Here is a 15,320-nt window from a genome sequence, read left to right as displayed (position 1 = left end):
CAAGAGGGAAGAGGTATGGGAACATATGTATATGTATAACTGATTCACTTTGTTGTAAAGCAGAAACTAACACACCATTGTAAAACAGTTATACTCCAATAAAGATGTTAAAAAAGAAAAAAAAAAGAATATTAGTGTTGTTTTAAATTGTTTGTGTAGGGTGAAATCTTTGCTTGAACCTAGGGAAAAAAGCAGATTTAGTCTATAATTACCATAGATTGATATTAGATTTATGCTAAAAGTAATTCATATGTATGTGTTATGTAGTTTATGACGGTGAGCCGACTTCTTGATGAAATCATATAACAGTCAGTACCTTGTGGAGACTTTTTACTTGTAACTTGGGCTATAATCACCATATATTATTCTGTTTATTTAGGGATAATGTAAGATTATTTCAGTTTGTTTTCTTGTAGAAATGAGAATTAAAATTTAGCACAGCACAATTGGTTGTTAAGTCTCAGCCTCTAGTTAAGTATAATTAAAATAGGGACAATTATTTGAATTTTTAAAAAAAATAGGGGATGTGTTTTAATACAAGAATGGAAAATCTGCTTGATCAGCCTTAAGACCTATAAGGTGCTAGTTCATCTCTGATTATATCCACTGCTGCCCAGAGATTAAGTTTTGTCCTGCTGGGCTACTGTGGCATTTCCATTGAATTCGCCTTTGAAGGTGTCTTTCTGGCAAGAGAAAAAACTCTTGTTGAAGATGCGTGGTTTATTTGCGAAGGAACCTTTCAAATACACTGATAACTTACTCTGAATCTGTGAATTATAAGTATAACTTATTCAGTGTATATGTAGGTTCTACCGTTCATTCAACAAATATTTATTGTGTTCCTCCAGTTTGCCAGGGTTGATGTATTGGGAATAGATGAAAAGGAAGCAAAGCCGACAATGACCCTGCCATCTTTGAGCTTACATTACAGTGGAGGACGACAGACAATCAACAAATATTTCAGAAAATAAATGCTAAGAAGAAAAACTTTTAAAGGGTGCTGGGATGTTAGGGAGGAGCCACTTTGGCTCATGTGGTTAGTTTGGAAGCCTTCTTTGAGGAGGTGACTGAACAGAGATCCAGATGTTAAGAGTATCTCTTCTGTTATTATTTTGTTAAATTGTTAATTTATCCTTTCTAAAATAACACTTTAGTTTCTTACTATTTAGAATATGAGTTACTGCTTTTTGTTTCTAAGGAAAAAAACAACAGGTACATTCCTTATGAGAAGAGACAGTGTTCCCAAGTGGAAATGTCCCTGGAGTAGGAGTCAGCCTGGGTTCTGGTCTTGCCTTAGTATAATCTTATGCAAGTCTATATATTTCCTTATTTGTTACTAAACAAAACAAAAGCACTACCTATTTAGCAGGGTTTCTTTGCTAATAAATGAGAAAATATACTTTATAAATTATACAACTACATATGAAATGCAGTGTATCCTATTAATCTATTTTTGGCGTCAACGTTTCTCAATTGAGACATGTTTTCCCACCAATGTAAAGCATTTATGTCTCTCCCCATCTGGTAAATTTTAGCACCAAATGTCTAAACTCATTGGCTAGTCAGAAGGGGTTGGGTTCTTAGAAAGTGGTAGTGTGGTAGAAAGTATGTTGGATTCGGAGCTGGAAAACTGGGCTTCCAGAATTCTCCCCTTTACTTACTAGCTCTGTGATGGGCAAAAAACTAAACTTCTCTGAGCCTTCTTACTTTTCAGAATTCAGGCAAATACCAAGTAGCTCTCAGGGTTGTTTTTAGGAGTAATTGAGCTAAATAGATGAAGTTCTTTTGAAAACTATAAAGCAAGGTTTGATAAACTTTCTCCGTAAAGGACCAGATAGTAAATACAGTGCTTTAGGCTTTGTGGACCATGGAGTCTCTGTTGCCACAACTCAGCTCTGCTGTGTAGCAGTCATAGACAATATGTAAATGAATGAGCATGGCTGTGTTCCAATAACACTATTTATGAACACTGAAATAATGAATTTTGAGTAATTTTCATGTGTCATGAATACTATTCTTCTTTTGATTTCTTTTTTCAACCATTTAAAAATGTAAAAATATTTCTCAACTCACCTACTGCACAAAAACAGGCTGGGAGGTGAGGTAGGTTTGGCCTGAGGGCTGTATGTAGTTTGGCTACCACTGTTATAAAGGGTTAGGCAGAGTAAAGTGTTAATTAGGGATTCCAGGATAGGTGATTGGTAGATAGAAATTGTTTAATTTTGATGATGAAAGAAGATGGAGATGATTTCAGTTCTTTTTCTAATATGGATTCAGAAATTTTTTCACATAAAGTGGGCATCTTTAATGTGATGTGGTTGTGCAGTGTATGTAGCTATGCAATTCAGGATTGTGTATAGTGTGTGCATGTGGCTCTAAGTCATATGTGACCCTGTATTATGAGTAGTTAAGAGTGGACTTGGGAGTCAGTTGCCTGGGTTGAATTTTGTCCCTGGATTTTACTAGCTGTGTAATCTTAGGGAAGTTTAACTTAATTTTTTGAGCCTAGTTTCCTCATTTGTAAAATGGGAATAATTTTACCTCAAGATTCTTATGATTACATGAGAAAATGCATGGAAGGGCTTAGAGTGCTTAGCACAAAGCACTCAATAAGTGTTAAGTGATAATATTCATTTGGATATAAGTTGTACATACCTTATTTGTTTTATCCTTCCTTCAGTTATTTTAAGAAATTATAATATCTTTAACTGGTTCTTGGTACAGGTTGTTGATGGACAATTCTTCTTTAACAAATTAAAATAATATAGAGGTAGATTAAAACCAAGTCCCCCTTTACCCAATTTCCTGCCCTCCCAGTGGTAATCATTGTTAAGAGTTGACTGTGAACTTGTACAGTCCTTTTTCTCTGTATTTACATGCATATGTATGTGCATATACAAATAAAAATATGTATTTAATTTTATTTATTTATTTTTTTCCTGGACAATGATGATTCCCTTTATTTTTTTAAACATCTTTATTGGAGTATAATTGCTTTACAATGGTGTGTTAGTTTCTGCTTTACAACAAAGTGAATCAGGTATACATATACATATGTTCCCATATCTCTTCCCTCTTGCGTCTGCCTCCCTCACACCCTCCCTATCCCACCCCTCTAGGTGGTCACAAACCACCTAGCTGATCTCCCTGTGCCATGCGGCTGCTTCCCACTAGCTATCCACCCTACGTTTGGTAGTGTATATATGTCCATGCCACTCTCTCACTTCGTCACAGCTTACCCTTCCCCCTCCCCATATCCTCAAGTCCATGCTATAGTAGGTCTGTGTTTTATTCCTGTCCTATCCCTAGTCTCTTCATGACATTTTTTTTTCTTAGAGTCCATATATATATGTTAGCATACGGTATTTGTTTTTCTCCTTCTGACTTACTTCACTCTGTATGACCGACTCCAGGTCTATCCACCTCATTACAAATAACTCAGTTTCATTTCTTTGTATGGCTGAGTAATATTCCATTGTATATATGTGCCACATCTTCTTTATCCTAAAAATATGTATTTTATGACTTACTTTTTTCCCAAAGAATATGTCTTAAGGCTCTCTCTCTTTTTTTTTAAAGAAATTGGTTCAAAGTATTTTTAAAAATTAATTTATTTGATTTATTTATTTTTGGCTGTGTTGGGTCTTCGTTGCTGCACGTGGGCTTTCTCTAGATGCGATGAGCGGGGGCTACTCTTCGTTGTGGTGCGCAGGCTTCACTTGTTCCAGAGCATGGGCTCTAGGTGCATGGGCTTCAGTAGTTGTGGCTCGCGGGCTCTAGAGCACAGGCTCAGTAGTTGTGGCACACAGGCTTAGTTGCTCTGCAGCATGTGGGATCTTCCCAGACCAGGGCTCAAACCCGTGTCCCCTGCATTCAGGCGGATTCTTAACCATTGTGCCACCAGGGAAGCCCTTAAGGCTCTTTTAGTGTCAGTATGTATATGTTCACTTTATCCTTTTTAATGGATACATAGTATTTCATACTACATGCTTCTTTAACCACTAGGATCAGTTTAGAGCATATCTCTCCAGTCTTTTTTATATGCATTTACACATATATGAGTACATTGAGAAACATAAAGTTTTGTCTTTTATATATGTATTTATATATAATATTTAATTATATAAATGACATATATGTATGATGTATGTGTTGTACTACAACTCACTTTTCTCAATAGTATATATCTGTGGGAGTTTTTTTTTTTTCTTTTGCGGTACGTGGGCCTCTCACTGTTGTGGCCTCTCCCATTGCGGAGCACAGGCTCCGGACGTGCAGGCTCAGCAGCCATGGCTTACGGGCCCAGCTGTTCCGCGGCACGTGGGATCCTCCCGGACTGGGGCACGAACCCCTGTCCCCCGCATTGGCAGGCGGACTCCCAAGCACTGCGCCACCAGGGAAGCCCCCTATGTGTGGGAGATTTTTATACATCAGTGTATAACCATCTCTCAGTTTTTAAACAGATGCATATTATTACACAGTACAGATGCACCACTTTTTATTTCACCATTCTCTTATAGATGAATATGTAAATTCTTTTCAGTTTTTTTGCTGTTGCAAACAATAAAAAATCCTTCAGTAAAAAATCCTTGTACATACATATTTGTACACATACAGGAATATTTCTCAGGTAGATACTAAGAAGTGGAATTGCTGGGTGACAGGTATGCGCTGGATATTTGGAATTTGCCATATGAAGAGGCTATTCCAGTTTATCTGCCAACAGTGCATGGAGTGCTGAATTTCTCACACTCAGAATGTGATATTAACAGATATATAATTTCGCTTCTCTGAAAGACAAAAAATGATATTGAATTATTTGAATTTGCATCTCCTTGCTTACTAAGGAGTTTGAGCCATCCCCTTACCATGCATGTATTGTCCATTTGTGTTTCTTCTTACTGATTTTTTTTAGCTCTTTATATATTCTGGATATTAATGCTTTGCTATACAAGTTGCAGATGTTTGCTCCCAGTCTGTTGCCTGTCTTTTCACCTTGTTCATGGTCAAATGGCCAAATGTATTTTTTTGTTGTTGTTGTTAATGGTCTTTGTATTTTATCTTTTTAAGGGAGCCTTTCTTCAGGTTAGAAATATATTCTGCCATATTTTCTTTTCATAGTTATATAGTTTTGTTTTTTATGTTTAGCCCTTTTATCTACCTGGAATTTATTTTTGTGACTGGTTTTAAGTAGGGCTTTAACTTTTTTCCCCAAAATGGATAGCCAGTTATTCTGACACCATTTATTATGCTATCTGTTCCTCATAAATTTGAAATGCCATCTTTACCATGGACTGCATTGCCATACATACATGTGTCTCTTTCTCTACTGATTGTTCTCCATTAGTCCAGTTGTATATTTCTCTGATGAAACCATATTGTTTAACTTACTATAGCTATAAGTAATATTTGTTAAAGCAAACTCTCATTGTTCTTTTTCAAGATTTTCTTGGCTTTCCTTGTACTCTTTTCAAATCAGTTAGTCAGTTTGGGACAAAAACATCTCTTTGGGATTTTTATTGAACTTGCATTGACTTTGGAATAATCTCAGAGGGGGGTTTGTGAAGATCCTAATATTTGGTCTTTCTACCAAAGAAAGGTGTATTTTATGTACTTCAGTAAAATTTTAGTCTTCTTTATATAGGTGTTGCATACTTCTTCTTGAGTTTATTCCTAGATGATTATTTTATAGCTCTGTTGCTCTTATGAGCAGGATAGTATCTATATCTATAGATATATATCTATATCTATATAGTAATTGCAGTGACCCGCCCTCCTTCCGGAGCACCCAGCCCTTCCTGCCCCCTCCTGGTGCCACCTGCCTCTGGAACCCTCACCTTAGGATAGGTTTTTTTTTAATTCATTCATTTATTTATTTAGGCTGCACCGGGTCTTAGTTGTGGCACGTGGGATCTTCACTGTGGTATGTGGGATCGTTTTTTTTTTTCTTTTGCGGTATGCTGGCCTCTCACCGCTGTGGCCTCTCCCGTTGCGGAGCACAGGCTCCAGACGCGCAGGCTCAGCAGCCATGGCTCAAAGGCCCAGCCGCTCCACGGCATGTGGGATCTTCCCGGACCGGGGCACGAACCCGTGTCCCCTGCATCGTCAGGCGGACTCTTAACCACTGCCCCACCAGGGAAGCCCTATGTGTGATCTTTTAGTTGCAGCATGTGGACTTCTTAGTTGTGGCATGCATGCGGGATCTAATTCCCTGACCAGGGATCGAACCCGGGCCCCCTGCATTGGGAGTGCGGAGTCTTACCCGCTGGACCATCAGGGAAGTCCCTGATAGTTGCTTTTTAAAATTACATTTTCTAATTGATTATTGCTGATGTATAGCAAAGCTTTTGATTTGTTTGTTGATTTTGCATTTAGCCTTTCTGCTGAGCTCTCTCGTTACTTCCTATCATAGTTTCTTTAGTTGAATTTGCTTGGATTTTCTAGATAGGTAATCATATAATCTGCAAGTTTTGAGTTCTGTCTCCTACTTTCCAATATTCGTATGTCTTATTTTATTTCTGTAAGTGGTAGCAATGATAATAGCAATTCTTGGCTTATTCCTGACTTTAATTATTGTTTATGTGAAAGATGCTTAATCTCACTCATGAGATAATTGCTAATTGAAACCACACTGTGATTCCTTTTTTAAAGCTATCAGAGTGTTAAAAATAAAAATGTTTGATAACACCTTTTTTTGTTGTCAAGGCTGTGGGGTAAAAGACACCTTGCACATTGCAGGTGGGAGTTTAAATTGGTACAATGCCTGTGGATGGCAGTTTGGCAGCATTATATAAAGGTACACATGAATTATGTGTACTCTTATGGGTATATTAGTGTACTTCATTAAAAGTTAAATATGCAAATTTCCTTTGATCCAGCAATCCCACTTCAGGGAATTTACATATAGATATACGTATATACACACAGACATACATATATGCAAAATGAAATATGCAGTTTTATCTGTCATAAGCAAATAATCAAATACTATTACTATATAGGTATTAAAAAATAAGAATGAGGGAATATCATGTACTGACAGGGAAAACAGTATCTTAAATTATTGTGACTATAAAAAAAGCTTGGTATATACTATGCTACTTTTCGTGTAGAAAGGGAGAGAAAGAACATATATTTATATTTGCTTATTTGCTGTAAGAAACTCTGGAGGGCTACACAGAATCTAATGAGTGGTTACTTGTGGGAGAGTGGGGGGAACTGAATGGATAGGAAACAGATTTGGGAGTGAACCTGTCCATTATATACCTCTTTCTTTGATTTTTGAATCTTATGATTATATTTTAAAAATTAAATTTAAAATGGTTTCTTGAATTATTTCAGCTCTTCCAAGGACATTTTTTTCTTGTTCTTGTTCTTTCTGTGTTACATGTTTTCTTCAAAATGGCTGTCTCCTGATTCTGTTCGTATTAAAGAATGACCTAGTAGAAGGGCTGACTGGGAGTTCTGTGTACCTAGGCAGATTGTCAACTGGTTTTGGGGGGAGTGGGTGGGCAGCTGGCTTTTACATTTGGAGGGCCCAAATGCCAGAGTGCAGAGGGCTTTGTACTAGGGTGCCCTTATTCTTCCTAGTTTGTTGAATTTGGTATTCTATCTGCAGGAATTTCTTTATTTTGAGGCGAGAGTTCATCAACTGTGTCGTAATTCAGACCTTCAGTTAACCCCTGGTTTTAGCCCTTTTCTCACTCTGGCTCTCTTTAGGATCAGTCTTCTTTGAGTTTGGAACCCCTCTGGGGTTTTGCCCTGTAAATCAGTTCCCTCCCGGGTTGGAACCCTTTCTATTACATATTTCAGGTTGTAGCATTTTTTTTTTTTTTTTTTTTTTTTTGCGGTACGCGGGCCTCTCACTGTTGTGGCCTCTCCCTTTGTGGAGCACAGGCTCCGGATGCACAGGCTCAGCGGCCATGGCTCACGGGCCCAGCCGCTCCGCGGTATGTGGGATCTTCCTGGACCGGGGCACGAACCCGTGTCCTCTGCATCGGCAGGCGGACTCTCAACCACTGCGCCACCAGGGAAGTCCTGTAGCATTCCTTTGATTTGTGTTATCAGCTAGTTCTTTCCTGTTTGCTCTCTGTCAGAAATTGTTGAAATCTTGTATTTGCTATGCCATTTTCCATTCCTGTCTTTGACTTGTGATTTATACTTCTGTACTATTTTACCATCACTTTTTCAGGGTCTTGGAAAGTACAGGAGATATAGGTGTTCAGTTCACCTTCTTGAACTAGAAGGCGGCAGTAGTATATCTTAAGCTTGGATAAACTGTAGGGTCCTTGAGGACAAAGACTGACTTTTGTTCTTTTATCCCCAGATCCTGACACAGTGCTTTGCACTTGGTAAATGTTTATTGGTATGAATACACATGTATGAGAGAGAGAGACGATTGTCAGTGGAAAATTTACTGTGTAATTCTGACTATTTAAATATGCATTCTTTCAATTGCTGGTTCCAAAAGTTGAAGAAATTATTGAGTCATTGACAAAGTACTGATTGTATGCTGGATTTCCCATGGATAGAACCATGGTAAGCTACAGGAGGAAACTTATCTTGAGCTTTTAACTCAAATGCTCCAAGATTATATATCAAATATATTGAAGGAGTACATATGGGACACAGATTTGTGAGATTTTCCCTATAATTTCAATCTCTATAGAAGTGCTTTTGCAATTGTCTTTATACGTATTCCTAGGGCTTAAATCAATGTGTTATCATTTTATGAAGGAAATAATGGTCACACATGGGTTATGATACATAGCCGTTGAACTCAGTAAGAGACTTCAGGTTTGAGGCCTGATTTTTGTGGACTATTTTACTGAGCTATGTTTCTGCACTGCTGAGTATAGAAGAGATACCCTGGTCACTGAAGCATACCCCTTTAGCAATGCCACCATGGTTTCTTACTGGAAAACTTTAAAAGAATGTATTATATACTTTTCAGCTTTACTAAATAGTCTCCTGAAAAATCATTTAATGTTTTCTTGAGTATTGTTGTATAGCGCTTTAGTATAGTGCTGCCCTTAGGGGTTATTAAGAGGTAGGAAATAAAAGCTTCCATTTATTGATTATTATATTGTTCCAGGCACTGTGCTAAGTACTTTACATGTATATTACCATTTTATTTTCATATTATTCCTGTGAGATTTCACAAATGAAATAAAAAATGAATGAGGTTAAGTAATTTGCCCCAAATCTCTGAGGAGTGAGAGGCAGAACCATGATTGATTCCAGGTTTCTCCCACTCCAAAGCCTGAGTTTTGTGAAACTCTGTTTTATGGTCAAGAAGCTATTGGATCCATGATGAAAAGGCCCCAGATATACTATGCTTAGTGAAGTTCTTTGCCTGTTTTGTTAAAATTTGTTTTTTTTATTCATTGTTTACCCTTAGGCCACCAGCTATTACATTTTATTGATGTCAGGTCTTTTCTCTTCATACCAATGATTCTCAACCCAGGAATCCAGGCAGAAGATAAGGAGAGTGGACAGAATGGGGTCGTGGTGGTGGTGAGGGAGGTAGAGAGTATAGTTTTAAAAAGGCATATTTGATATTATGATGGCTTTGATTTTAGTCACAATATTTTAAGATTCTTAAAGACATCATATTTTATTGAGATATAATTTATATATCATAAAATTCACCAATATAAATGTCAGTGATTTTTAGCAAATTTATAGAGTTGTATAACCTTGATAAAAATCTAATTTTAGAACATTTCATCACCCCCAAAATATTTCTTGTGCGAGTTTGCAGTCAGTCCTATTCCTATACCCCAGCCCAAGGCAATAAATAATCTATTTTCTGTCTCTATAGATTTGCATATTCTAGACATTTCATATAAATGTAACCATACAGTACGTGGTCTTTCCTTTGGCTTCTTTCACGTAGCATAATGTTATCAAGGTTCATCCTTATTGTAGCATGTATCAATACCTCATTTCTTTTTATTGCTGAATAATATTGTATTGCATGGATATAACACATTTTGTTTATCCAACTGTTGTTAGACATTTGGATTGTTTCCACCTTTTGGCTATTGTGACTAGTGCTGCTATGAACACTTGTATATAAGTTTTTGTGTGGACGTAAGTTTTCATTTCTCTTGGGTAGATGGTATTCATATGGTAACTCTATGTTTAACTCGTTGAGGAACTGCCAGACTGTGTTCTATTCTACATTCCCACCAGCAATGTATTAGGGGTCTATTTTCTTCATATCCTCACCATCACTTGTTACTGTCTTATCTTTTTTATTGTAACCATCCTCATGGGTATGGAGAAGTATTTGTGATTATGATTTGTATTTCTCTAATGAGTAACAATGTGGAACATCTTTTCATGTGTTTATTGGCCACTTGTATATATTCTTTAGAGAAATGCCTATTCAGATCTTTAGCCCATTGGATTATTTATCTTTTCATTATTGAATTGTTGGAATTCTTTATATATTCTGAATACCAGTCCCTTATCAGGTATATGATTTGCACATATTTTCTCCCAGCCTTTTCACTTTTCACTTCCTTGATGGCATCCTTTGAAGCACAAAAGTTTTAAATTTTGTTGAGGTCCAGCTTCTCAATTTTCTCTTTTATCACTTGTACTTTTGCTGTTGTACTTAGGAAACCATTGCATAACCGAGAGGCACTATAATTCACTTTAATGTTTTCTTCTAAGAGTTTTATAGTTTTAGTCCATGTTCCACTTTGAGTTCATTTCTTGTATGGTGTGAGGTAGGAGTCCAACTTCATTCTTTTGTATGTGGATATCCAGTTGTCCCAGTACCTTTTGTTGAAAGACTGTTCTTTTCCCATTGAATTGTCTTGGCTTCTCTGTTGAAAATCAATTGACCATAAATGTTAAGGTTTACATCTAGACTCTCAATTCTATTTCATTGATCTATATACCCTTACCTTATTCTGTTCATTTCTAATTTAATTCTTTTGTGGTAGGAGAGCATACTTTGGTTTCAATCCTTTTAAATTTATTGAGATTTATTTTATTGCATAGTACATGATCTGTTCTTGAGATTTTTCCACATGTGCTTGAAAAGACTGTATATTTTGTTCTTGCTGGGTGGAGTGTTCTATAGATGGCAGTTAGGTCAAGTTGATTGATAGTATTGGTCAAGTTTTCCAGATTCTTGCTCGTTTTCTGTCTCATTTTTCTCCCCATTATTGAGAATGGGGTATTAACATCTTCTACTGTTATTACTGAATTGTTTATTTCTCTCTTCAGTTTTGTCAGTTTTTATTTAATGTATTTGGGGCTCTGTTGTTAGATGTGTATATGTTTATAATTGTTATATTGTCCTGGTGAATTAATCTCTCCATGCTTATAAAATGTCCTTCTTTGTCTCTAGTAATATTTTTTGTCTTAGGGTTGGTTTTTAAAAGACTGAAGGAACACTCATTTCCCCATTTCTCTACTTTGCTGCTTCTTATTCTATAGTTTGGGAAACCAGGTAACCAGACATTATTAAAATTATTATACCAAAGCAGCACTACTTTCCCCTCTATTTTTATATTAGGATTCTGAGTAAGATTTCATTTTTTAAAAGAGGTTCTGCATTTTAAAAATTTTGGGGCTTCCCTGGTGGGTGCAGTGGTTGAGAGTCCTCCTGGCGATGCAGGGGATACGGGTTCGTGCCCCGGTCTGGGAGGATCCCACATGCTGCGGAGTGGCTGGGCCCGTGAGCCATGGCCGCTGAGCCTGCGCGTCCGGAGCCTGTGCTCCGCAGCGGGAGAGGCCACAGCAGTGAGAGGCCCGCGTACCGGAAAAAAAAATTTTTTGAAGGCTTTTTCCTACTTAAATTCTCTGATTTTTACCTATTTTTGTCTGCTTAGCAATCCTTTTGTCTTACTTATGGATCTTTGCTTTTGAGGTTTCTGGATAAGTTACCTTTAGTTAAGTGAATAGAGTTACTCTTTTTTTTTTGAATAGAGTTATTCTTACTTAAAAATGTCCAATCTAAAATGTTAACATTTGGGGATGTGAGTGAAGGGTATACTAAATTCTTTGTATATTCTTGCAGGTCTTTTTCCAAGTCCAAAATTATGTCAAAATAAGTTAAAGAAAAAAATTCTCTACCTATGTGAGGCATTGTTAATTACCTTTTCCCACTTGCAGGTAATACTAGTCTTATTGACTTTCAATGATTTGGCAGTGTAGAGTACTGATGAAGATATGGAGGAACTGGAATTCTTCTGTACTGCTCCTGGGAATGCAAAATGATACAACCACCTTGAAAAACAGATGGCAGTTTCTTTAAAGGTTAAGCATACATTTTCTGATACAGCCATTCCACTATTAGGTACTTTCTCAAGATAAATGAGAGTACATGTCCATGTAAAGATTTGTACACAGATCTTCATAGCAACCTTATTCATAATAGTCCATAAGTGAAATTCAACCCAAATGTCATCAAGAGGTGAATAAATAAATTATGATATATCCAGATAATGGACTACTTAGAGGAATTACAAAGGGACAGGAGTAAGAGCTCTTGGTGGAGAAGCATATGTTCATTGTCTTGATTTTGGAGATGGTTTCAGAGGTGTACATCTGTGTCAAAATTTATCAAATTGTACATTTTAAACACATGTAATTTACTGTATGACAATTATACCTGAGAAAGTTGATTAAAAGAATTTTAAGCCCCTTGGGGAAAAAATATGATGGATTGCTAGAAGGGTCTGAGAACTAGATTGCTAACCAACGTTCATGCAATATGAAGACTTATTGAGCTATATGCCAAGTAGTCTGCTAAGCACTGAGGACTACAGTGGTAAACAAGATAAGACACAGTCCCTGGAGTCTGCTGGTTGCTAAGATTGGACAGAAAAAAGAGCAAACTTCTTATTAAGAAAAAAGGGATTAAACAGTCAGGTGACTTTTCTCCTTAATGATTTCCTTTGTGGGGTGATTTTAATATATCCTTTTTTCCCCTTCAGGTTGCTATGGAAACATATGACCACATAAAAGGAAGTCTATTCTGATAATTCTGATACCTGAGATGCAACTGGACTGAAGAGTGGAACAGGAAAAATTTTAGTGCCAACCTTAATTACAATGGATACTGATTCAGGGGAGCCAGCTAGCACAGAAGATTCTGAGAAACCTGATGGAGTTTCATTGGAAAACAGAGTTCGTCAGGTTGCCGCAACTTTGACAGTGGAAGCTAGACTAAAGGAGAAAAACAGTACCTTCTGTGCTTCTGGAGAAACTATAGAAAGGAAGAGATTCTTTCGAAAGAGTGTTGAGATGACAGAAGATGACAAAGTTGCTGAATCTTCCTCCAAAGATGAGAGAATAAAGACTGCAACAAATATTCCAAGAGTAGAAAAGCTTCCTACAAATGTGCTAAGAGGCAGACAAGAAGTTAAATACGAGCAATGTTCAAAGGGAATGTCAGAATCCTCAAAAGATTGTTTCAAGGAGAAAAATGAAAAGGAAATGGAAGAAGAAGCAGAAATGAAGGCTGTAGCTACTTCTCCTAGTGGCAGGTTCCTGAAATTTGACATAGAGCTGGGAAGAGGAGCATTTAAAACAGTATATAAAGGACTGGACACTGAAACATGGGTTGAGGTTGCTTGGTGTGAGCTGCAGGTGCGTATACAATCTTCTTGGTTTTAATAAATTCCAGTTTTAGCTGGCCTGGGCTTCTGAGTGATCCAGTATTAAAATGTATCATGGATTAAAATAAAACGAAAGACTTGTCCCCACATCCCTGAAATTATGCTCCTTTCTTAGATCCTCTTAGGAGCTCACACCAAATTTTTTTTTCCTGTTGTTTTCTCCTCTGCTTTAAAGGGAAAAAGTCTATTCTGCCTTTCTTTGGGGAAATGCTCCTAATTCATTACCCTTAGGAAATTCCCAAAACTCTTAATGTCTCATTTTGAAAACTTTTAGTAAATATATGCCTTATGAGTTGATTGTTATACTAAATATTTGAGAGTGTGATGTGTTAGGGATATATGCAGTATGATATTTACCATCTCTCTTTATCTTTCAACAAACTTTTGGGGGTTCATGTGTTGTTTTTCAGAACAGGAAATGGTTTTCTTGTTTCTTTGAGGGCTTCTAGTAATATAAACTCCTCTCCATGCCTTTGAGTTTACCTCAGAGAGGATCTCTGGAAGAAATAATCACCAGAATCTACTGAGCTTAGTCAACTGGAATGTTGTTTAGGAAGGAGAAGTGAAAGCATCAGAAGAATAGTTGAATTACCTAGATGTTTGTTTCCATAATAAATGTTTATATGGTACTTGTAACTAATGAAGGACTAAATGGAGACAGAACATCATAGAAAGGGTTATAATAGGAATAGTTTCAGACAGATGTAGCTTAAACATAAGGAAAACCTTTGTGACTTCAGCCAGCTCATGGGAAATGGTCAGTGTTCACAAGAGATGCTTAAAATTAAGATTAAATAAAGCCAATCACTAAGTACAGGTTTTTTTGTTGTTCAAATTCCAGTGGTCTGTGTGTGTGGGTGTGTATGTATGTACCATGATTTCATGCCTTCTGAATTTGCTATAGATTGCCATTTAGATAGGTTGAAATTTAGTCTTGGTCCCTCCATTTCTAGGAAGCCTTTTGTTTCAAAACTTTACTCTGTTTTTTAAAAAACTTTACTCTCCTTTTGTTTCAAAACACTCTGCCAGTGTTTGCTTTGTATGCAGATTCAGGAGACTATTGTCAGAGACTGAGATTCTGTAAGTCTGGGGTGGGATGCAAGACTGCAATTTTAACAAGCTTTCAAAGTGCTTCGAGTATAGGAAGTCCCTTGACGACTCTTTGGAATGCAAGTTACCTAGCAGTCAAGCCATTCTAGTAGTTCTTGAAAGATGTGTGCATGTGCTGTGTGGGGTTTGCTTGGTTTTCTTCTTATCCCCTTTTAACCCTTTAAGAATTTTATTTTAAGGTCTGTGTCACAGTAGGAATATTAGATACTGCGAGTAAACAAACATTAAGATCGCCTGAAATTATACTACTTTGAGGATGCTTTAAACATTTCAGTATATATCTTTATGGACTCTTTCTTTTGCATAAATGTATATATGACTGTATGCCACCCCCATGGAATCGTACTATAAGGTTTGAACAAAACTTTTTTTTTAACTTATGATGAACATCTTTTCATTACTGGTAATTGTACATTTACATCATTATTATTATTATTTTTTTTTTTTTTGTGGTATGCGGGCCTCCCTCTGTTGTGGCCTCTCCCGTTGCGGAGCACAGGCTCCGGACGCGCAGGCTCAGCGGCCATGGCTCACGGGCCCAGCCGCTCCGCGGCATGTGGGATCCTC

At 37.1% G+C, this 15,320-nt stretch overlaps 1 protein-coding gene across 1 annotated transcript in view; it reads left to right on the top strand.

The window, feature by feature from the left end:
* The window catches only part of WNK3 (WNK lysine deficient protein kinase 3), a 193,960-nt gene that overhangs the window by 7,562 nt on the left and 171,078 nt on the right, over positions 1-15,320 (top strand). Inside the window, exon 2 of the mRNA XM_024126902.1 lies at positions 12,960-13,614. Within this exon, the coding sequence (XP_023982670.1) occupies positions 13,078-13,614 (537 nt within the window). The 5' untranslated portion in view covers positions 12,960-13,077. The remainder of the gene's footprint in view (positions 1-12,959; positions 13,615-15,320) is intronic.

Source organism: Physeter macrocephalus, chromosome 21 (genome assembly GCF_002837175.3).
Source record: "Physeter macrocephalus isolate SW-GA chromosome 21, ASM283717v5, whole genome shotgun sequence".
Lineage (NCBI taxonomy): Eukaryota > Metazoa > Chordata > Mammalia > Artiodactyla > Physeteridae > Physeter > Physeter macrocephalus.
This window is presented reverse-complemented; position numbering and strand designations above follow the sequence as displayed.